At 36.1% G+C, this 25,322-nt stretch overlaps 1 protein-coding gene across 2 annotated transcripts; it reads left to right on the forward strand.

The window, feature by feature from the left end:
- Nucleotides 1-277: 277 nt before the first annotated feature.
- On the forward strand, nt 278-24,032 carry LOC311293352 (sodium- and chloride-dependent GABA transporter ine). Of its 2 annotated transcripts, XM_084413565.1 has the most exons (13): nt 278-895; nt 2,498-2,632; nt 11,396-11,606; nt 13,405-13,537; nt 13,851-13,985; nt 14,580-14,683; nt 14,964-15,088; nt 17,898-18,010; nt 19,156-19,296; nt 19,955-20,054; nt 20,210-20,310; nt 22,173-22,343; nt 22,440-24,032. In XM_084413565.1, exons 1-13 carry the CDS (start codon nt 622-624, stop codon nt 22,530-22,532), a joined length of 1,836 nt encoding a protein of 611 aa, XP_084269691.1. In that variant the 5' UTR covers nt 278-621; the 3' UTR covers nt 22,533-24,032. The 2 variants fall into 2 exon arrangements, with proteins under 2 accessions (XP_084269691.1, XP_084269692.1); XM_084413566.1 differs by lacking the exon at nt 19,156-19,296.
- The last annotated feature ends 1,290 nt before the right edge of the window (nt 24,033-25,322 follow it).

Genomic DNA, 25,322 nt, shown 5'->3' on the forward strand with positions numbered 1-25,322 from the left:
CAAACATTATCACGTTTAAAAACTTTGATCACAATTAGCATATAATGTTTCAATTCGGATTACATTAACTGCACAAAGTAAACAAACCATTACACGTGCATGCTCGTTATCTGACTCGATTTTAAGGTCGCCCGTGTCCATGACCAATGAATATTGTACTGACACAGCGAGAGCGCGCGTTCGCAGCCGACTGACGTCACTCAATGGGCGGAGCCAAAGAAAGCCAACCCAGAATGCAGGCAGCTATGTAACATACGAAACTATACTTTAAGGGGCTGGTCTTAAAAAATTGTGTAACTGAGCTAAAGAAGAGCTATATAAGCAGCGAACCACGTGTGCATATTATGTATTCGGAACAGTTCAAAGATTACGCGGTATCTCGTTTTCTTATAGGGGTAGATTTAGTTAGCCAAATATATGCTGAACAATCCATCTGTGGTAATACAGAGCGGTGATAGTGACATTTGGTAACAACATACCGGCAAAGTGTGACGGTGTCAAGCTACTTCGTTTTGAAAGACTAATGCATCCTCCTTTGAAAAATCGTTATTTTTAATGTGCTATTTATATTGTAAGCGCTAATAATAATAATAATATTTTTCTGCGCTGTAAACGTTTGTAATGATGGGAGTTGGAACTGATAATAAGACCACGACCTTGCCTAGTAAGTATGCATTGCAGCAGCTTGGAGAGGGAAAAGAGGAGGTGGATCTCGGCAAGATGACACCCGGCAATGCTGAGGCCATGAGGCTGGCAAAAGCTGAACGTCAGATAATAACGGAACCAAGAGAAACGTGGGGTCGCCGTCTGGAGTTCGTGCTCGCCTCTATCGGTTATGCGGTGGGTCTGGGGAACGTGTGGCGCTTCCCGTACCTGTGCTACAGGAGCGGAGGAGGTGAGTGAACGAGACTCCTGCTATACTCTTCTGTCATTAAAGGGATAGTTCACCCATCTCGGTCCCCATTGACTTCCATAGTAGGAAAAAAATATACTATGGTAGTACGACCAACCAAGAGCGGTTGTGGTCACGATATATATATATAATATTATTCTGAACAAAGTTTTACTTTGTTGCTAACCAACATAAACATGCAGGAAGCCATTTTGTTGTCATGTGACAAAAAACATGAGGACGGACCCCTTTATGAATGCCAATTCAATGTAATAAATTAATTTGTATTTATATATAAACACATAACTTTTTATGAAAAGGCACTTATGTGTTCAAGTTAAATAGCGTAAAGCTTAGGAAATTACTTTATAGGCACGATTAAAAAATTATATTTGAAAATAACTTTTTTGCATTTGACACTTATGTTGTAATAAACATAATCAACACTTATGTTGTAATTTAAATTGTATAAAAAAATACACAACTTGCGTAAATTACAATTTGCACGTTTTTGCAAACTACATTTTTATGACCATTATATTCTGTTTATTTTATCTGTATTAAGATTATTTTTTGGAAGCTAATTTTGTGGCTGTTGTGTAACTATAAGATGTAACAGTAGATCCAGGACAGGCGTGTGTGACATTGGATATGTCTTTTATTTTCTCACGCCAGACTATGTTTCATCTTTGCGTTGGTTCTGCCAATGTTTTGTTCTTTTGACCCTTTTTCCATTGTTAATCATTGACTTAAATCATATTCATTGACTTAGAACGGTTGTTGTTTCCATGAATATTTATCAATCATAAATTTTCCTTTCTGAGTTGGCAACATGCCAAAAATCTTAAAAAGATATCCTAAAGGCATGCAAAAATGATTTGAATTCTTAAAAAACTTGAATGGTTAAAAAAGACACAATATATACTGTCCTAAGAATGACAATCAATAAAACTCAATCTCTGTGATATTTAGAATAAACATGTTTTTAGGACAGCTATCACAAAGTTCACTGCAGATAATCCTGCCTCCTGTTGTTTCATGTTTGTATATAACCATATAATTCTTTTAGAGTGTTCAGCGCACATCCATATCTTCCAGATGAATGTTTGCTTTCTTCACCTGTGTTTTCATAGACTGTAAAACGGTTAAATACATCCTATTCTTGATTTTTATTTTTATCATCTAAAATTAAAAAAAAAAAAAAAAAATTGATTTCAATCAGATGGAATACATTTATCGCCTTTTCATCTAGCATGTCAATAAATTATCTTGCCCTCCTGAAAGACACTTCCTCTGTTCATGGTAAATTTGCATTAACATGAATTGCAAGAAAATAGTTTTAACCTCACAGAATGACTCTGCGGAAACAAAAAGGGAAAAATGGGGATAAAGACTAATTAAGGGGTGGAAAATGTAATTATAGGACTATTTGACCATTGTTAATAAACTATTGATCTATTTATCCCTGTCAAATTTATGAAGACAAAAATAAAACATTTGTGACCATTGAAAACAGTGATTAAAGAATATTTAATCATTTGTTTATTCTTCGTTATTTTCATATCTTGCCTCATGTTTTGTTTTCCAATCTTTTACATGTTCCAGGTGCTTTCTTGATTCCCTACTTCGTCATGTTGTTTCTCTGTGGTATCCCACTGCTGTTCATGGAGTTCACTGTTGGCCAGTACACTCGTCTGGGGCCGGTCCATGCTCTGGCTAAAATATGTCCCCTCTTCAAAGGTGAGTGGCCCATGTCTCCCAATCACTCACATATCCTGGGTTCTATTCTACCATCCAAACATAGTACAGCAAATGGGAAGTCTTATTGATTTGTATGTTGTTTGGGACATTCTGGCAATTCAGTCAAACTAATGGCTGACTGTTCAACTCTCAACTGTGTTCAAGTCTGTTGAATTATAATTTGACATCAAATGAGTTTAAGAAATATGTTATTAGAAATAAATTATATAAAGATATATAAATCTCTGGAAGACTTTGCCTGCTGTGCACCTTGTCGCATTGTTTTCTTTATCAGTGATTTATTTATGTCCAGAGGCTTGTTCCATAAAATACGTTTACCAAATAAGCCAGGCTTGTTGATTTGGTTCCATAGAGCAAATTTAACATAGCTCAAGCTCAGTCACTCTGGCAACTTATGCTGGGAAACTAACCTGTACTAATATACAGTATAAACTAATATATATATATATATATATATATATATATATATATATATATTAACCTTCAGGTTTTCTTGTTTAATGACTGTTTGAATGTATAGTGGACAAGGATTAATTAAAATATATGAATACATTTCACTTTGGTTTTGTTTATGGCAAATGTTTATTTGTTGTGTTCTATGGTTAATAGTAGGATATTAGAACATGCTCTCTCTCTCTCTCTCTCTCTCTCTCTCTCTCTCTCTCTCTCTCTCTATATATATATATATATATATATATATATATATATATATTACCATTTCAGTTGAATGTAATGTTTTTTCTGGGGTGTGTTACCAGGTTTTTCCCCCAACCCTCCCCATTACATGATTTGGGACACACACACTCACACCTACGGCCAATTTGACATATACAATACACCTAATCTGCATGTGGACTGTGAGGGGGGAACCCACACTAACAAAGGGAGAACATGCTGACTCCACAGAAAGGACTCTTGACTCAGCCGTGGCTCAAAACGGTGATCTTCTTGCTGTGAGGCGACAGTGCTACCCTCCAATCCATCAAAGTGCCTCCATCCATGATAAAAGTAATTCACATGGCTCTGGGGCGTTAATAAAGGCCTTCTGAAGTGAAGCGATGTGTTTGTGTAAGAAAAATATCCATATTTAAAACTTTATCGACTAAAAATAACTAGCAGACGGCCATTCGCACCGATTTACGGCAAAAGAGTAACACTTGACCTGACGCACAACGTAATGAAGAACGCGGAAGCGCAGAGGATAGAGCAATACAAACCAACAGTCATGAATTATAAGTCTAAAACGACAATTTTTAAAGAGAAATGTCGGAGGAGTTTGAGTTAGTTTGAACCACTAGAGGTGTCCTACATCCTCATACATACAAGCTACAAGCTAGTTATTATAGTCGTTTTTTTAAAACTATAGTCGTAGTTTTAAATATGGATATTTTTCTTACACGAACGCATCGCTTCACTTCAGAAGGCCTTAATTAACCCCCCAGAGCCGTGTGGATTACTTTTTTGATGGATGGATGCAGCTATTCACTGCCATTATAAAGCTTGGAAGAGCCAGGACATTTTTTAATATAACTCCGATTGTATTTGTCTGAAAGAAGAATGTTATATACACCTAGGATGATTTGAGGGCGAGTAATTCATGGGCTTATTTTCATTTTAGGGTGAACTATCCCTTTAAGAATAGTGTGCATATCAAATGATCTTGACTCATTGAACCAGGGTCAAATTAGTGGGATTGCGTGAACTTAAATTGTCCTTTACGGAACCCCTTTAGCCCGACTGATTTGTTCATTTAAAGGGCCCCTATTATGCTATTTTAAAGTTTCCTAATGTTGTTGTGGACTCTCATACAACATGTTTACATGCATCAAAGGTAAAAAAAAAACAGTTTAATTTCCTCATAATATACATTTGCACATCATCACATTTTCAATGACTCTCAAACGACTCGTCAAATGAATCAATCTCTCTAAATCCCTCCTTTCCTCGATATACTCTGCTCTGATTGGCCAGACAGCTCAGTCAGTGATTGGCAACAACGTCAGCTCTGCTTGTCCTGAGGCTTCCTACACTGTAAAATAAACACAGTAACGAACAATGATGTCGATTTTACCATATCAATGCGAGCGCCAATGATGAAACATTGGAAGAACTGTTATTCAACCCGAACCTCCATCGCAAGGACGACTCGAGCAGGACGTTTCTCAGTGATACACTACTCAGTTTGAGGTACATTATATGAGATGTTGCAACTGTAATTCCTCACCATCAGCATTAACAAGTGCATGTCCATCAACAAACCGATTATTTTACTTGTACTAATTTATTTACAGAGTATTTTTCTAATATATTGCGGTGAACACATGGAAACTGTATCAATAACAGTGCATGTATACATTAGCCGAGGTCTAGAGTGAATGATCTGATGTAACATAAACGTTGGTAAAACAAATATTTCCTCAAAGTAGTGAGAACGATCAATCTGCATTAATAGACACAGTTTTAGGTAATAGTGGCCCACAAACTGATTAGCAGAAGTATTTCAGTAAGACAGTAATAACGTGAGTTAGCCAGTTAGCAGGAGACCTACACAATATAAAACTCAAAACTAAGTATTTTGAACACCATCTTGCAAGAGCAAGCGGTTTGTGATCCTACATTGAACTCCGAGATTTGAGAAGCAGTCGTCAGTGAAATAAAGGGAACACAGCAAAAGTTTAGGATTATACTGGTGTCATATCATGGTAAAGATTAACTTTAACCACTGATTCTTCACATGCTCGTCCTTGGGCAGTCAAAAAAAAAAACTGGCTTTACCTTCACATTATAGAGCACAGCGCCGTCTTCTCGACAGGATGCTGTCCAGTATCCACAGGAATCAGTTGCTGGTTTGAGGTTCAAGTTTTCACTGGTGTCTGCGCACGCAATAAGTGGGCGGGCAATATGCTAATGTTTCGTCTTGACGTCACAACGAAACGGCTAATGACTCGTTTGAAAAACAATTCATTTCATTGACTCAGAGTCGACTCTTACTTTTGAAAGACAATAACTTTGTATACGGTGCACTTTCAGATTTAAAACTTTGCAGGATGTTTTCATTCACTTAGAGCTATGTAACACACTACATGAAAGATCATTTTCAAAAATCCATTATAGGGGCCCTTTAATTCAAGTCAGGTTTTGGACTGCAATCCCCAATTTTCTTAGTGCACTTTATGGAACAGGCCTCTGCTTTGTTTCTATTGTTTCTTTTTTACCGTGTCAACAAAGGTAAAGTAAAAGTAGTAAATTGATCTAAAACAGAATAATTCATGACCACATTCGGAACATACAAACTGGAATAGGCTACAATTCAATGGATTGGTTAGATTAATCTATTGTGATTTAATAACAACAAAGTCATGTTTTATATTGATACAAAAAGAATCATCAGCTTAAGTTAGTTCAGAATTTTAAATAAAAATATCAAAAACACATTATGTTTAAAACATTAAATGCATAGCAGCTGGAATAGAACATTATATAATAACTACTAAACAAGATTCATCACCTCTCTTTTCTTTTTGCAAGAAATGCTTCTCTTGCAGCCGGATTCGTTTGCAGTCCCACTTTAAGTGAATTTAACTATAATGTACTTTTAGATTAATCGTTTGATACAATGCACTTATTGTATACACACATGATTTTATATTGTACTTATTTTTTTAAATACCTGCATATTACATCTGTAATTAATTTATATTTCTACTGTTGAGCCTTCCCTTACCCCTTAACCCACCCTTAAACCGACCCATACCAGCAAACCTGTCCGTAATCTTACCCATATCCCACCTCAATAGCAGCACAAGTGATTTGCAAAACAACATGAACAAGTACATCATACATAACAGTTTTGATGTAAGTACATAGTAGTGTACTGACACTACTTACATTACATTATTAGACACCTAATAATAATGACCCTTTTTTCTTTACTTGATACGATAGTGGCATTTAAAATTATTAAAAAAGAACAATAATAAAACATTTTAGAACAATAATACAAAATATAATAAGAGAAACCTAGCTTAAAATAATTTAAAAAATATTTTTTTTCATATAAAATATTTTTTTGCAACTTAGGTATTAAAATGTGTTTTGGTCGATCGGATCACAATTTGACAAGGGAGACAAATTCCCGTTTACACCTGGTATTTGAATCTCTTTTGTCCACTTTCAACCACTTCTGTCCCGATTTCTTCGAGGGGAGGGTCTACGGGTGGGTGCATGTATGTGTTTTTTCAGATCTTTCAATTTAATAGACAAAATAAGCTCGCACAATTTACATTTGAATTCACCCGGAGACTACGGAAAAATATGGAGAGCAGCAGCTTTTCTGCTCTGATAACCTCAAAACCACGCTGAAAGCTGTGAGTGCGTGTCAGAAATCAAAAATGGTGAGAGAACATTGTACTTAGTATGTTCCATCTTCAAACCAAACCAAACCAAACCAAACTTCAGCCAGCGCGCTTCCCATAATGTTTACACATTAAGCCAGTAGGCAGAGAGTAGGGCTTTTGCAGCTGTTTAAACACATTCGACAGCATGAGTGTTAACACTACGAATGCAGTTTCGACTACCTCCGGAAGTGGTCGAAAATAGACAAGCTCAAAACTTTTTAGACCTCGTTTACACCTGTATTTAGTGTCGTCCACTTGTGATCTGACTGACCAAAATCAGAATGCACCTTAATACCAGGTGTAATCTCAGGGCCTGAGAGAGATCTACAAACTTTTCCCTTAGCCACAAAGATTGGGATCCTCTGAATGATGCATTATCATGCTTACTGTTATTACCTTTTTTTATAAAAGAACCATGTTGGCAAAAGTTTTTCAATTACAGCTTTAAAACAACTAATATTTATAAAAATGTGTTTATAGGAAAGGTTTCAAACATAAAAGGATGTCATAGTGTTTTATTTAGAATTTCTTCTTATCAAACACCATTAAATAGTTTTCTTAGTATGTTCATTTTTGAGGTTTAAGATACCAAAACATAAAATAAAATAATAGGCATATTTATTAGTTGAATGTACTGAAAATATATTAAAACTAAGTGTTTTTAAAGCGATACATGTCATAAATGTATCAAATTATTTTAAAAAGAAAAAATGCACTTGGACACAAAAATATGCATGTTATGTCAATGACCCTTTATCCTTTTGCTGGACTATGTTTTGTGAATCAACACATCTCTCTGCATTGACATGGCAGTTCATGCATGGTTACAGAGTGCAAAGCTTATCTTCTCACCCTTGTGTTTTTTTTTCCCCCATGTATTTGATTGGATACAGCGTTCAAACAATATTTGCAACATAATACAATATAAGTCTCCATTTTGTGTTTTCAGAATGAACAATTCTGCCCTTGTGTTTTACTTTCCCTTTAAAAATATGTGGACCTGTAACTATGGCACTTCATTTCTGATGATCTGGTGATGGCTGATCTAATGTGTTCGTCCTGTGACCTGAATCAATCCTCCTCATATCTGAACTCTTACTTTTATGAAAACAACAGTATTTCTTTTTATAATGAATATTTGGAAATAAAAATTTATTTATTTACATGTTTAATTGTTATATATAATAAAATATTACAAAATATTACAAATGTTTTTTAAAATATCAATGTAATAATTGTTATATATTATATAAATATAAAATTCTTTTTATGGAAATGAGGGCAACCTATTTGTGACTAAAGTGAGTGTCAACATCAAGCTCAGCCATCACTGTTCATCATTTGGGTTTCTTTTCTTTTCTTTCTGTCTTTTTTAAAATTTGACTCTTTCACCTGCTAACTAAAGGCTTCTCTCCTCAAAGACAGAGATAGTCTACCCGGTCAAATCTTTTGGGTCCATCCCTTGATATAGGGCTCATTTCAGCCGATTAAGGCTCCTTGCTAGCAGAGGGACTGAAGTAGGTAGTTCTTTCTGTATATTCTTTTGACTGAAATGTACTCTTATGTCACATTCTTTTTGATGTTGCAGACGATCCACCAGAAAAAGTGAGTAAAGTGTAATTCAGTAGCTCTCCTCTATAATAGCTCACCTCCTTTTACATTTGTAATATCTTTCGGGACTTTTATTAATGGGTTCTATCTTGGTATGGTCAGAAAACGAACCTCACTCCTAAGTATCCTTTCTGTCTCTGCTGGAGTAGTCATAGCCTTCAACAGTTGTTGACATCAGGGTTGCATGATTTAACAAGGTTCATAAGGTGAAAACGCCCACATTCAGAACAAAACATTGGAAGGATTTTGTTCTGCACTAAACAGGAAAAAGAGAGTGTGTGCAGGCAGGCATTTATGTTCAGTTATACAGCACTAATGTGTTGTCCAAAATACAAAATTGTGGAACTGGTGCTAGGATTTCTTATGGGACAATGAAGAGGCTGAATTCTATGGGTTTGTTTCTGCACAAGAAAACAGATGAAAAATATAGGAGATGAAAAAAAAGTACCTTTCTGTCTCGACAAAGTTTGGAATAAAGTATGGTAGAAACCAATAGTTACTTTCTATACCTGCAGGCAATAATATTTGTCCAAAATAAATTCTTCTTACATATGTTTTAGTGAACTGAACTGAATATTTAAGAATTTCCTTTTATCTAGATTAGATTTTAAAGCTTTGCTCGTTTACACAATTTAAACTTTGCATTGTGCATTATTAATATAATTTGGGGCCCAGCTGTTCTCCATAAGATTATAACAATATGGATATAGGGATTTATTTACTCTTTGAAAGATAATACATAGTATTTACATGTCAAGTAGTGTTTTCTCCTTTAATAATATGTGATGGTATTTTAGGTACAAACTTGTTCTTAAACAAACTTGTTTAAAACAAACCTTTCTATAACCTCAAGTTTAACGCAACGTTAACAATAATCTTACATGCAGTGGATCTCATTATAGAGTAACTGTTAATTCTGGGTTTGTTGTTCTAAAGTTGAGCATCCAATAATCCTATAATGTCCCTCGTCTATATTATTGTTAAGCAGAAGAATCGTTTATTCAGGAGTTCAAGAGAACAAAATGCTCGGAGGGAGTATACGTGACCTCAGATGACACCACACAGAGTGTGCCAACAACAACAGCATTCCTGTTTTCAGTGCTTCCTACTTTTCAGGCCTGAAACAACTAATGAACATTCCATTTAGGTGGTGGGAATACACAAAACAAAGCCAAGATCCATAGAGAGTGATGATAGCTAATCCTAGGACTTAAAGCTGGCATCAAACATGGTAAAAACTCAAATCAGTGATCTTTGCCTCTTCATCCGCCTACCATGTCCTTCCAAGTCATGTCTATATTGGATCCAGAACTGTTCAAACTGTTTGGTTTGGCAAGTAAATCATAAACAGAACACTACGAATAACTAAAATAACATATTTTTCCTTTTTTTAATGGCAAAAGCTTATTTTAAGAACTTGAAATGTCTGGATGGGAATGTTTTTGTTATTATATGACACTTAATTCTCAAACATCTTCCTGATGTCCATTTCTAAATCTAATTCTGTTTGACTTTAGGCTGGCTTATATGAGATTTCAATCCTGATTACAGTTGGGCAGTAATGAATAAAAACCGCTGGAAGCAAGTCTGTTCTGTATATCAGAATTTCAGTGAGGTGTCAGCACAAAAGAAGTGTATTAAGTTTACCCCTGGCCATTAAATCCCTTTATAAAGAAAAGCATATTGTGTGGTGTGCAAAGAGTTTAGTTTCTCGGTTTTCTCAGATTGCAATTAATACATGAAATCATTGAGAAACAGAAATACTGTTGCGTAAGGCAGTGGTTCTCAGCTTTTGTTGTTGATGTTAAGTGCATCCAATTAACTCTTTAACTATGATATTAAGTTGGATCATGTATCAGTCACTTCATGAAAGGCAAATACCTACATGGTTTCAGGTTGGACAGGTTTCGTGACGTCCCCTCATCCAACTTGAAAGATGAGCATGAAAGATTGTTAAACAAATTGTTTGGCACAATATATTTGGGCATATGCAGAAGTTTGATTTTGAATATGTTTTTTTATATACGTTTTTGTACAATTTAGGTCACCAATTGATATCCACTGTAGAACCAGTTAATAACCATTGTAAGCTACAAATAAGTGGTAAAAAGCTATTTGAAGCTTAAGTTTTCATAAGATCTAGATTACGAGACTACTTGTTCCAACAACACATTTTAATACCCCACAATGTAAGCAGGGTACAAATATTTTTTTAGCTTTTCAGAATTGTGTGTGCCTGAAATCTAAGCTACAGCATTACATCGAACAGCCTTACTGGATTTATTCATGCAATCCTCAATAAAAAACTAGACTTTGTTTTAAATCTCTAAGAACCTCTTGCATAAGGTCTCTGGAGCCATAAGAAACCCCTGGTGTCTTGGCCAACCAACAAAATATTCACTAAGAAAGGATAACAGAAGAATCCTGAGAAACTGGTTTTTATTTTTTTAACGTGTTTAGAAATGTTGTTAGATATAACTTGACCTAAAGTAAAATGAAAACAGCTGTCATGAAGATTTGCTTTATCTGTTCTTTTGAAACTTGTACGCCAACCTAGAAATGTACATCTGGAGGTCAATGGTTTTATTCTTTTTTTAAACTAAACATTTCAGAGCCTCTGAAGAGCCCTAAGCGCTGTTCCAATATGAGTCTGTTCATCAGTGAAAGACTCGGAAACGGTGTCAGGAAACGGCGGCATTTTCTGGTGTCTCACTGTTTCTTTGTCTGTCCTCAGGTGTGGGGCTCGCCACAGTGGTGATTTCTTACGTGCTCTGCACCTACTACAATGTGCTCATGACCTGGGCTCTCTACTACCTGCTTCATTCGTTCAGCCCCTCATTGCCATGGCAATCCTGCAACAACACGTGGAATGCAGTTGGCAACTGTTCCACTGGTTTTCCTGGCAATGCTACGCATCTGCAATCAGCCAGTCAACAATTCTTTGAGTGAGTGACAGATTTAATTTGTTTACTGGGTAAGGTCCGCACAATCAGTCCAACGACAGTTTCCAAGAAGCGGGTGACGGTTTTCAGCGTGTTCTGTCTTTTCTTTTATCTGACTCCATTTTAATGCGACGTTGAATTTAGGTCGGAATGGCAATTTGTTATTGGTAATTTATATGATACTTTATCTAGACTCTTTACTTTATATTTTACTCGTTCATTAGGAATCTATGTCGAACAGAGAGCCTCGCGCCGGCCGTTTAACGTGGGTCTCACGATCAAAAACTAGCCAGTCTTGCTCACTTTGTCACACTGTGGTTGTCACTAGACAGAGGTAATTGACTGTACTGTTTAGAAGGCCGCCTTCATGCTTCCTCTATCTAAAAGTATTTTGTTTAGATCTGTATACACTTGAATTAAAGTAACACTATCTCTAGTCGGAGGTCATGACCACTACTACAGATATAAGCAGACCAACATTACTTCTCTGATAGTAGCTTTGGTTTGGTAATGCCATGGTTTCCCACATACACTTAGCTAGAGTATCATTACATTACAACAGAGGTAAGGCTCCCCCTATTTAGGTTGGTTGATCAACATTTTGTTGTCCTAAACAGAAATTCCCTTTTTAAGCCTTTACAGTCTGAGTACACTTGAACTAGTGCCAAGTGTTAGCCGGAGCTCTAAAATCGCAGTTGGTGTGCGCTATGCTCCACTCAAAACTGGACTTTAGTCCAATAATAACCTGACACAGATTTGCAGTAACGTCAGCCTTCACTTAATCTACTTGAGAAAATAATTTCAGAGTAAGTCAGAATAAATTCAATTGTAACAATTTAATATTATTCAGGTAAATGTGTCATGCCAATTACATAATTCACAGATAATCAATACAGAACTGTGGAATAAAGAGTAAAATATATATATACCTGACATTAGGAAAATTACATAATGCTGAGTGTCTGAGGACATTCAGCATTACGGGCTCATCTGACTACAAAAAGCATTTTTCAGCATATCTTTAAATACCCAGACTAAGACAAAACATTCCCCAATGTGGGTCATGAACTTAAATAGGAATTTGCATTGACTAGGGTCATAAACCTAGGGAGTTTACACCTTTTGAAGATAGAAAGTCATTTACATGAAAGACCCACCCTCCAATGTAAACTAGATATCGGGGTAGCTAGGGGCGAAGGGAAAGAAATGATTAAGTAAATTAAGACAATACTGAGATGATTTATTGACTGTGTGATTGCATCTCGGGTGGGGATGCTAATCTTGCAAGAGAGAGTTCAAATGTTAAATTCCAGAAACGTTTTCTCGGGGAGTAGTCGTTTCTTCACTCTGCATTGGGAACGATTCAATCCAATACGCTCTATGCACGAACGCTGTTGACGTATTTCCGGTAGAATCTCAGCCAGCGTCTTTACTTCCGCGTAGCGCGTTCTATAGCGAAGTGTACCAGCGGAGACAACGATGTTAGAAACCGATTCGCTAGTCGGATTTCCCATGATATGAGAGAATACTCACCCTCAAAGTTGTCGATGTAGCTCGAAATATATAATTTAAAGCCCTTTGCTTTCTTACTCTTAGGTGTGACAGCTAACTGCCTCACAATATTGTTAACATCATTCACGTTAACCGCTGAAAGTTTAATTTACGTAATTTACCATTATCTCCACCGAATGCAAAAACGGCTTCCGACGCAGCACCGGATGTAACTGGGCGGGCTGAGACAAAACGTGGAAGCAGTTGTGCATAGAGCCTATTGCAATGTGTTCTGTTTTTTTTTTTTTAGTCATAAGGTCCTAGAAATGACCAAAGGGATTGAGCACGCTGGAGGGATTCGCTGGGAACTCTTTGGCCTCCTAGTCCTGGCCTGGGCCATTGTTTATTTCTGTATCTTTAAAGGTGTCAAATCCACTGGAAAGGTCAGAGTTCAGAGCTCACATCATTTCTGAATAGATTCAATGTGTTTTAACTGTCTAAATGAAGGCAAAATGGAATATTTAAGATACAACTTGTTAGTTAGGGGTTTTGTCTTTTTAATAATATAAATAATGTGTTTACAATATGGCTCAGTATGTTAACTGTTAGAGTAACTATATTTGTTCAGGTGAATAAACCTCAATACATTTTTATTTAGTTGATAAAGAAACTGATGGGAATAAATAAAATATACTTTTTTGTGGTTTTGTCCTTATCACAAATAAAAATCCCTCTGTTTACTGACTCTGTCCATAGGTTGTGTACTTCACTGCCACATTCCCTTATTTCATACTATTTGCATTGCTGATCAATAATGTCCAGTTGCCTGGAGCAAAAGATGGTATCCTCTTCTTCCTTATGCCAAACTGGAGTAAACTGTTGGAAGTCCAGGTGAGATCATTTGAATAAAAATACATGAGTGAAGTGGTGTTAAAAACAAACCTACCAGTCAACATTGCATTATAGCTTGTAGAAGAAACATATAATTACTGTAGTACCACTGATAAACATCAACATTGTTGTGGGAATTGTGGCTGTTTACCATATGACACTTGGTTAAGTGGTCTGGAGTAGGTTTAAAATAACTTTAACACTGTCAAATCTTTGAAAACACCTACTATGTATCATGTCATGTCATATCATGGCAGGTTTTTTTTTAATATATTTCTGTTTGTGTTGCTTGTATAAATGCTTATATACATTGCCGAACCCAATAATTACACATTATATTGTTTTCTTTTCATAAAAAGGATCTGATTGAGTCTGAATGTGTTAACTACAAATATGTTGTGATTAAATTGGGATTTAGATTGATTGACTGTGCTTTTATGCCCATAAAATAAAGCAAATGTTAAATATGATTACTGTTAATGCTTTATTAAAACAAAACAATTTAGATGTCTATAAATGATTTGAAAAAAATATGGACAAAAAGACAAGAACATAACCCTGCGCTTGTGTGTCTTTGTTAAACTTACGTTGTAGGTGTGGGTCAATGCTGCTGCTCAGGTCTTTAACTCCATTGGCATCTCCTTTGGTTCTATGATATCTATGGCCAGTTACAACAAGTACAACAACAACATCCTTAAGTAAGCAAGATGGCAATAAAGTGTTAAAAATACAAGTAAGGTGTATGGGGTGGCTTTGTCCCAGCAGCTGATTATACATTTAAAAACATATATTTACATTTAAATAAAATAAATGCATCTAAGTGAACGTAAAACTAAATTAAAAGAAACAAATTTGAAGGTTTGGAAAAACCTTGCTTTTTAATTGCTTTTAAGTGTATTGCACTAATCAGAGCTAAAGGGTCTGTTATCTTCAATAAATGCTTGATTCTCCTCATCACGATTACCTTTTATTTTACAGGGACACATTTATCGTCTCTCTGGCAAATTCAGCCACTAGTATCGTAGCAGGCTTTGTTATTTTCTCTGCCATCGGGTACATGGCTCACATTCACAACCTACCTGTAGATGACATTGCCACAGATGGTAAGTTGTTTTTTGTTTTTTTATCTGTTTCTGCAGCTGTAGAGCTAGTCCTCCCATGTCCTTGCGTTTTTCAAGGTTTGTTCACAAGCAGTAAACACACTGAATCGCATGAACTGAAAATACCACATTTCCTGTTATCTTTTATTGCTGTCTTCATTCAGCCATGAATCACAGCTCAGTTTCAAGGACCAGGATCACACAGACAGGGGTGGAGCTACAGGTGGGCCTAGGCCCATCCAGATTGACAGCTTCCCCACTCTGTCAGATCCAGGGAATTATTATTATTTTTTTTTACAAAACAATTTACAGTTATTCAATATTATAGTTATTAATTAAATATAAATGAATTACATTTAATTATTTTAATTACATTAGAAATCCTAATTTTAATAAGAATATGCTAATTCGTCTCTTCAGTTACATTCTTCGCGCCAACTAGCAGAGCCCTTTTTATGTTATTACAAAAATGGCTAAACAGCTATCTATGACACATAACCAAGTATTTGAAGGTTGAGCATGTGAGCTAATTGGCTACTGATACAGCAGGAACCAATCAGCTTTGCCCTATAGAGAATTATTTTTGCAGGCAGGTTGAGTTAAGGACCTATTAGCCTGCGCCATCTAGAGTTTCATGACAGAACTTTGTATTTTGTTTCTTTCTGGTTATTGACATCCTAAAACTTTCTATATCCACCACTGCACACAGGATCTGTTATTCTTCTTATGTGATCTTTGCTGTTGTGCTCTTGTGATGGGTGTGAAATCTAATGCACTGTACATGAGTTGAGCAATCACATTTACAACCAAGTCCTAATTAATCTACACAGGACAGGACACTGGCAATGTGAATACTGCTGTAAGATATTAATGTGGGCGATGATATAAATATGCGCTGCTTTTGTGCGTGAAACAGGCCTAAGGAAGTCAATATCAACACTTTGCAAGCTAAGGAAATGAGAATTATGTGGGGAAATTCCAGCTTCAAAAGTTGAAATGAAGTGGGATGATAAATGAAGAGTTTAAGAGAGGATAAGTGTGAGAGGAGGTGAAGGGAAGATGGGATTTTGCCAGAGAAAGAGAATAAAAGAGACCATTCATGGGCGAAACAGAATCAGGAAGAAATGAGCAATGTGGGCAGAGTGGATCAGTGTAAATGCAAAACAATGATAAAAGAATGTCTTTGAGTTTTGAGCTGCCCTCAGGAGAACTTCACAGCAGTTTGCAATATCATAATATTTGTGTTTATATTACATTACTGTTTACTATATGATGTCATTCAAGTCTATCAATTTATACCAGTTAAAGCAGAGATGCTGCCACCCAATGAAACCTGGGTAGCTGTTCGGCAGTGTTATACTTCAGAAAAAAATTATTAGTTTGCACAGTTTGATATCCTATTTTGCAGTTTTTGTAATTGTTTTATTTTACTAGTTTTTAGCATTTTGTAGTGTTTTCTCATATACATTTTTTGAGGAGGCACTTCCTCCTTTGCGTCCTCAGAGGAAACACCACTGCCTCAACTACGCTCACCTTATCAACACGATTTCACCCAACAGTCTTCGTCATTTCTGAGCAATGCCATTATAGTTGTGCAGTTGTGCTGTTATTCTTTCACTCTTTGTTTTCTCTTTGAAAGACCAGCAACTCATAATGTAATACCTGCACATAATGTAAAACCGGAACATAATGTAATAAGTATTACATTATCATTGTAATAAAATGTTCATAATGTAATCATTTTCTCAAAACGTAATACAATTTTGAGCTCATAATGTTATAACAATTTTTACATAATGAGAAATTTATAACATTATGAACTCACCAAAACCATGTCATATTTTCATAATTGTAATAGCTTTTAAAACATAACAAATATTAGTGTTCCCTTACAGTACATTTTAAAATATCTAAATCCCGTCTTAAGCCACCAGCGAAATGCAGATTAATATTCATGCAATTATTATCATTATTTTTTTACATCACAAAACCAAACAGTTTTATCAGGGGTGTGTGAACTTTTTATAACCACTGTACATGATTGTTCGTTGTACTGTATTATTCAACTTGCCCTCTGATGTACATTCAGGCTTTGTTTTGCTGTAACTTATATTAAAGTGAATAGCCTAATATTTGCTTTAGTTGCACTCTGTGCTTTTTGGCTGAAGCAGATAATATGTTTTATCACACACACACACATGCACACACACACACACACACCTCATTTCTATATTGATACTGTGGGGTTTTCTTCATAACATTTTTACACAGTATTGGTATTTAACACTTTTTGCCATTTAACAGTATGTATACCGCATGTATACAAGAAGGTGTAGTAGTAGTAATAATAATAATAATAATAGCAGTACTTGTCTGGTGGATTTTGTTGGTAGGTTAAGACTGGATTTAGATGTTTTAAATGTACTGTAAAGGAATACAAATGCTATATGTTTAATAAAAATATAATAATAATAATCTGTTGCATTTCCCAGGTACCTTTTTCCATTCTATTTAGTCTCCTTCTCTAGTTCCTTCCTGCAATATCTTATTTTTGGGTTTGAGTACTGTAGGAACCTAGAATGTGCTTTTTTTTCTTTCTTTTTTTGCACAGAATGTAAAAAAAAAAAAAAAAAAGGGTAAACGGTGTTAAGCAGAGCTGAGAATACTAAACATTAAAAGTACTGTGTGACAGATCTGGTTCTTCTTGATGGCCAAGACCATTGTTGATGTTTACATTGGCATAACAAATAGTCAACTAGTGTCATCTTTCTCCTGATCAGTGTGATATTTGTGTGTATGTGTTTTTCTGCAGGGCCTGGTCTGGTGTTTGTGGTATATCCTGAGGTGTTCTCCACCATGCCGATCTCTCAGCTCTGGGCGCCTCTGTTTTTCATCATGTTACTCTGCCTTGGACTGGACAGTCAGGTAGAAGAGAATAGGTCTCATAGTACAAGCATGCACAAACTAGCTCTGATCTAAACCCTAGAAAGCTGCCTTTCTGTCTGATACCTACATACAGCAGACAGCTGCCTTCTAAGAAGCCATTCGCACAGGAGACACTCTTGTTTTTCAATTGTTTTCTCTGTAAACATGCGCTAAACGTGACTTTTGCAATGGATCTCACTGCTGTTTCAGCATCTTATGCTTAAATACATACAGTGGGGAGAGCAAGTATTTGATACACTTTTTGTGTTGGCGCAATTATTGCTGTGAGAGCCGGAATTCTTACTGGTTGGTAGGTGATCAAATACTTATGTCATGCAATAAAATGCTAATTAATTATTTAAAAATCATACAATGTGATTTTCTGGATTTTTGTTTTCGATTCCGTCTCTCACAGTTGAAGAGTACCTATGATAAAAGTTACAGACCTCTACATGCTTTGTAAGTGGGAAAACCTGCAAAATCGGCAGTGTATCAAATACTTGTTCTCCCCACTGTATGTAAATATTTTTATAATCTGCCATTTTTGCATTCATCATGCCCAACATATTGGATGCATTTTGTCACTGTGCATTCTGCAATTATCTTCCTTACAAAGTATAAACATGGTGCGTCCTTGGTAAAGTTTGGTAGGCCACAGATGTCAAATTTGCTCATTTTATGTTCTTTCATAAAGGTTTCTCAATGTTTGTTGAGCAATAAATTCAGTGAATCTCATGGAGTAAAAAAGGATTATATTTAATTTATCATCTGCCTTTATTGCTATGTTTGTTCAGCCAAAACTCATAATTCACAGGACTAAGATCACACAGGATTCTTATTTTCTCTTTGAGCTGTGGAAAGCTGTTTCCTCACACACCGAAAAGACGCAACTGTGTCAATGTCAACACCTTGCAAGCAAGATGAGAAATTTGAGTGCAGTTGCAAAATCTATACCCATGTGTTTAGATGAAGCAGGATAATAAATGAAAAGGTCTCATTCTTTTGAATGGAAAGGTGATCAGAAAGTGCCCAGCTCACCAGGTTTCGGAACAGAGCTATATGCGTGGGTTTGTGCAATTTGTACATTCACATGTGAACATTTTGGACTATTGTTTGTGTGAATGTACATGTGTGTATCTGTGCAGTTTGCTATGGTGGAAGTGGCTGTAACTTTCATCATGGATGGCTTTGGCAAGAAAGCTTTGCAAGTTTTTAAGAGGAAAGAGCTGATTGTTCTGGCAGTGTGCAGCGTTGGCTTTCTGCTGGGGATTCCTCACATTTCCAGGGTAAACACAGTAGGCTCTAGTTTCACTTTACAAGCAAATATTGTATTCTTACTTTTTTGATTTTGTTATACTTGGATCATTTGGATTTTATACAACTATTCCTGACCTAAACATAATTTTAGTTTCAGAAGAAAGATTTGATTTAGAGATGTATCTCAGGATTTTTCAGTATATTTTCAAGTACTATATTCAATATATGTTTTTTTAAAAATTCAAATTCAAAAAGTCAAATACAGTACATCTAAGTTTAAATAAAGCCATGTGAAAATGAACAGAACAAATGTTAACAATACAAATAAAAAAAGGTGTGTGGACTTCAATAAGCATTCGAGTAGTGAAGCAAATGTAAAAAAAAATCTGAGTTTTGAGTGAAGTAATTGAAATGGACAACTGAAGTTTACATTTGCCAGACGCTTACATTGCATTGCAAGGTACCCAATTACATTCTCATCAATTCTTGCTTTCCCTGGGAATCGAACCCATGACCTTGGCACTGCAAGCACCAATGCTCTACTGTTTGAGCTACAGGAAGTTTAGACACCATAAAAATATATAAGTCATTTAAAATATATCCTATATATGTAGTCCTTGTTTTGATTATGGACATGAAACCTAACCCTCATTTCAAAACTAATGAAATAATATTGTATGTGTGCAGAGTGGGATATATGTGTTTCAGCTGATGGATCACTACACAGCTGTGGTGTCTCTTATGTTTCTGGCCTTCTTCGAGGTGCTCGCCGTCACTCTCATATTTGGTGAATGTCACTTCCTTCAGTGTGTACTTCAGATTATAAAAAACTCAGATCAGATGTGTCCATTGTACAGAGATTTGACAGTTTTTTTTGCTTTCCATGCTAATCTCACTTTTTTCTTGCTCTCTTCCACATCTCATTCTCTCACACACATGCAGGAGTGAGACGGCTCAGTTTAATGGTGGAGGAAATGCTGGGAAAGAAACCAAACCTCTTCTTCCGTGTCTGCTGGCAGTACCTTTCACCAATGCTTGTGCTGGTGAGGAAAAAAACATCAGGATTCTCTATATTTGATAACTGACAACTATATCGATCTGCGTTCCAGAGTAAAAAGCTTCAAAGTGCAGATAGGTTTAAAATAGTACACTTTTTCCCAACAAGATCTTTTAGTAGCAGTGAAGTGAAATAAAAAATCTGACAAAACTCTTTTGTGAGACTGTATTGTGCATCCTCAATGCCCTTACCTTTCCACATTAAACAATCTTTAAAATCTTAAATGGCATTAAAAAAAGGTTGTACATTTGTTGATAGTAATAGATATTTATAAAGTGGAGCCCGGTTTGTGTCTGTTGAATTTCAGATCTGAGAGGTTGGGTGAGGTATAATGCTTTGCATTGAATTAAAGGGATAGTTCACTCAAAAATAACAATTGTGTCAGTATTTACTCATCCTCAGGGTATTCTAAAAAAGTTTTGTTGTTCTGTTGAAGTTAAGTCAAGTCACCTTTATTTATATAGCGCTTTATACAATAGAAATGTTTTAAAGCACCTTTTACAGTGTTTTATGCTGTTGTTGTGTTATATGGACCTGTGTCTGTAATAAAAGTTATATATATAAACAGGAAAATTATGATTCAGTGATGCAAACAGAATTTTGTTCTTCTGTAAAGCAACTCTAAACCGAAAATAGTGTCATTGTTTAGCTGAGGTCAGTTCAGTGTTTATTCAGTTTCGTTAAATAACTGCGTTAAGATCATCAAATACGAAATGAGCTCAATTCAGTTATAAAGCAGCTCTGTAGAAAACAGTGATATCATCGTCCAGCTCTGTTCAGTTCTCATTCCAATAGTCTCAGTACAGTCAAATCAATAATATTGCAGAATATTAAGTGTCCCCAACTAAGCAAGCCAAAAGGTGACAGTGGCAAGAAACCCAAACTCTTCTCAGGAGGCAGACCAAAAAACCTTGGGAGAATCAGGCTCAGGTGTGGTTTAATTCTAGGCTGCATCATAAGTCAGACTGTGGATTGTAGATAAATCATTTAAAATACTTCATCCAGTTCCTCCTGCTAGAATATCGGGATACAGTATGACAACATTTGGTAGGAAGGAGTCAAACTTGGCCATAGGGTCTGTGCAGAGGACTTGTCTGGTTCTCACGGTCTCCACTGAGGATCTGTGCCGATTGGCTGTCGTATCGACGAGGTCGTCACGGGGGATCTGTCTCTAGGGTCTTATCATGGTCTCTACTGAGGATCTGTGCTGATTGGCTGGCGTATCGACGAGGTCTTCACAGGGGATCTGTCTCTAGGGTCTTATCATGACCACCTGTTGTGGTCATCCAGATGTAGATCCACCATCTGATCTGGATACGGACCGAATTCGGCTGACTAACGGTGACCTCGGGATAAGGATGAAACTAATACAAGCGTAGATGCCATTTTACTGAAGATGTAACTAGTACATCGGATGTTATGGGAAGTGTTCCCGGTTCCGGTTGACCTAGTTCATGCAGCTTTATTGATTTATAGTGTGTTGTTATGTGTATGCTAGGTTAAAAAGATGGATTTGAATACAGATTTATAGATAAATAGGAAAAGGATCTACCGCCCGCAATCGATTTTGATATTCTATGTATTATCAGCTGGCCAGAATTTTGCAATAAACGTGAAGGAATATAATGCAATAGGAGCTCGCTCAAGTACTGAGGAGCTAAACCATGTAGAGATTTGTAATTAGATATTTTGACGAATGTTGGTAACCAAACAGTTGCTGGTCCCCACTGACTTCCATAGAATAAAAAACTAAAAAACTTGAGGGTAAGAAAATGAGGAAGAATTGGGTTTTTTGGGTGAACTATCCCTTTAATAATAATGACCTCTTTCCGGTCTCTCTCTCTGCAGGGTATTCTGATCTCCAGTATTTTTCAGTATACTCCAGCTCGATACGGTAAGTCCTACACATACCCGCTCTGGGCAGAGGTGGTCGGCTGGTTCATCTCTCTCGCCTCCATCATCTGGATTCCACTTGGGGCTCTGCATGAGCTTTGGACCACCAAAGGGTCTCTGCTGCAGGTATGTACAGTGCACAAACACTAACCCTAATATCAATATTTGTTGTGTTTCTCCAAGTCAAAATGAACCCAGTGCCTTTCTCCATCTCTGTTGCAGAGGTTGAAAAAGTCCATAACTCCAGCTATAGATCTGGAGTTTGTTTCAGAGAAACCATCTTCCGAGTCCATTGCGATGTTTACTGCTCCTTAGACACGTTTGTGTGTGTGTGTGTGTGTTCTTAATATGTTTACTCATAAGAAGTGCAAAGTAGTTCTGCTTAAACTGTAAAAAATAGCATTTCATGTTTTTACTCGTATTTATATTGTGTTTATTGCATTTGAAATGAATGCTGTAAAGTACAAACATCACGATACTCCCAGATTTACAATATTGATGACAATCTGTTTGTTTTTTTATTATTAAATTACTTTTTTACATGTTTATTTGATTATTTGAAAGCTTTGTAATGTAAAAGAAAAAGAAAACTTAATGTCAGACATTAGAAATGTTATGCATATGTTTCTTCAAGTAAAGAAATGTAAAATATATAACATTGTTCTGACAGAGAAATGACATGATTTTGGTTGGTTTTCTCTGTGATTTAAGCTTTAAAAAGCCTTTTAAGCCTTGATGAATTATATATTTGTATAGACCGATTTAAAGAACTGACAAAACCTTGAAATTGTTTAGAATGTTAGGGACAACGTACTTGATTTTACACAACAACATCATTTGAAAATTCAAAAACTGCACTAGCAAACACCTGCACAAAATGTTTTCATGAAACTCCTAAATTTCTTAAGAATTTAAGTTCTTAAATGTCAACATCACTTTATAATGTGTACAACAGCATTCACTCTCATAGGCTTTAGCACATAGATCATAGAAAAAGAGAGTTGCTTTCAGATGCCTTTGTGTTAACTGAGGACTAAGGTTACGTAAATTAAACACCACATTTACAGCTGCTTATGACGCATGCAGGTTTTGCCCTCTATTTTGTAACTTGAACTGTGGCACATATTCTAAAGCATATATAGATGGCTGAGTAGCAAAAAACCTTTGCCCACGTTTACAGAAAAATGAGGAAGGTTGCAAGTTAAATGTGTGCCCTTTTTAATAAGCACTTTCTGATGTCACCTGTAAGGCCTGTCTCTGATATAGATTGAAAAAAAAAATCATGTTTACCGTTTTTTATTTTAGTAGTCACTGTTTTACGATTTAGCGTAAAAAAAAAACGTCGAAAAGTGAGCCAAAGTTTAAATCAAAATGTCCATGACACGTATATTTATGTTATATTTTAAATTTGCAATGTTCCAACTAGTAATTGAGAAATCAGAGATAATAGTGTCCACTGAAGGATTGACAAGGTAATGCAATGCTGTTATTATTTAATTTGTAATCAGTAATAATTAGTAATAATCTGTGAGAAATGTGTCTTCACTAGTTGTACCAAACCTTAGCACTGCTGTTATTTTTTACTTATGTATATCATTGGTCATATGTCATCTTGTTTGTGTTATCCCGGAATGAATAGTGATAACCACAGAAGGATAACCATTCATATTCACACAGTTGTTCTCTTTTTTGTTGTCATATAAAGATGAAACCTTTTTTTATATATTTAAAATGTCACTTTTATGTCATGACTGGCAGTTTTATATGCAAGTGATCTTATCAAAATAAAAGGCACTGCTTTTTCCATTTCAGAAACTCCGTTTCAGATTCTTTTTGCTTCTATTGTGCAGTTCCATATTATGACGTGTAGTACTGCTGTTTCACCACAAGATGTCACCATCAGCTCAATTAACTACTGACATCATTCATTCATTTGTCACAAACAAACAAGTTCAGTAACTTTTATCATTTATATAATATAATAATAATTTGCTACATTTAAATCATTTAAATGATTCATTACAAACTACATTATTTACATTTAATTACATTTACTGGGTACTCAAAGCGCTTTGCATATGGAAGGGGAAATCTCCTCAGGATATGTGGGTTATTAGGAGGCCATGATGATAGATAGAGGCCAAGGGGAAAATTTGTGGATTTGGGATTTTTATGGCCAAAGAGAGTCAGGACCTCTGTTTAACGTCTCATCCGAAGGACTTTAAAAAAAAATTTTTTGACAGTACAGTGTCCCCATCACTAGGACCCACACAGACTACAGGGTGAGCACTATATAATTATGTAATATTATTTCTAATATTAATTTCCTAATTTATTGTTATATTTTGATTTTAAAAAAAATTGCCATATAAATATCTAATTTTATCTTATAATATATAACAGTGGCCTAATTTTCCAATTAAAGATGATTTTGTTGATAATCCAAAAGATTTGAATGTGCATTTATTATTTGTCACATTGCAATGTGGGCTAGGGATTGACTTCTTCCTCTAGAACAGATCAATTGCATTTCCTGTGTCAGTGCACTATGTAAGTGAAAAGCGGAAGCACTAATAGAAGTCAGTTGAGACTGCAGTTGGGATGGCAGATCAATACCCTCGCTCAGTGCAAAAGCAGGCAGGATGCCACCACAGCGGCTCATTTATAGCCAGCAGCAGATCAATACGCTGCAGCCTGCGACAGAGCAGTGGCTCAGTGGGAGAGAGAGATGTGCCACACTGCTGTTAGTGCGTGCAAGCAGAGGACATTTGGATGTTTGTGTCTACAGCAGGCATGTTAGTTTTCTAGGAAGTGGAGAGGTGTGTCTCGTCTGTATAACAGAGTGTGTAGGTTTTGGGAAGTGATATCTTCGTGACCTGACAGGACCGAATGCAACGAGAGAGGAGCTCTGGGAGGTGCGCGGGTCTTTGGAGAGCTGCCCTAGGTCTTGGCCGACCTTTCTGTGACCTCTTGCTGACCCCTAGCTGACCTGTGGGATATATTTGCAAATGAACTCCAGCCAAATCGGCCTTCTCTTTCTCTTCCCTGGCGTGGGAGAGCGCAGGTGCACTATATCACACTCAGTGTAGCTGCAGGGGAGGGTTC

The sequence above is a fragment of the Rutilus rutilus genome (genome assembly GCF_951802725.1).
Source record: "Rutilus rutilus genome assembly, chromosome: 7".
In the NCBI taxonomy this organism is placed as follows: domain Eukaryota; kingdom Metazoa; phylum Chordata; class Actinopteri; order Cypriniformes; family Leuciscidae; genus Rutilus; species Rutilus rutilus.

Bases quoted from the DNA above. Each gene is read 5' to 3' on its own strand.
- LOC311293352 (XM_084413565.1), top strand. From the start codon at position 622: ATGATGGGAGTTGGAACTGATAATAAGACCACGACCTTGCCTAGTAAG. The intron at 13,986-14,579 runs GTGAGATCATTT...CTTACGTTGTAG, and splicing joins GTAAACTGTTGGAAGTCCAG to GTGTGGGTCAATGCTGCTGC. The intron at 20,311-22,172 runs GTGAGGAAAAAA...CTCTCTCTGCAG, and splicing joins TTTCACCAATGCTTGTGCTG to GGTATTCTGATCTCCAGTAT.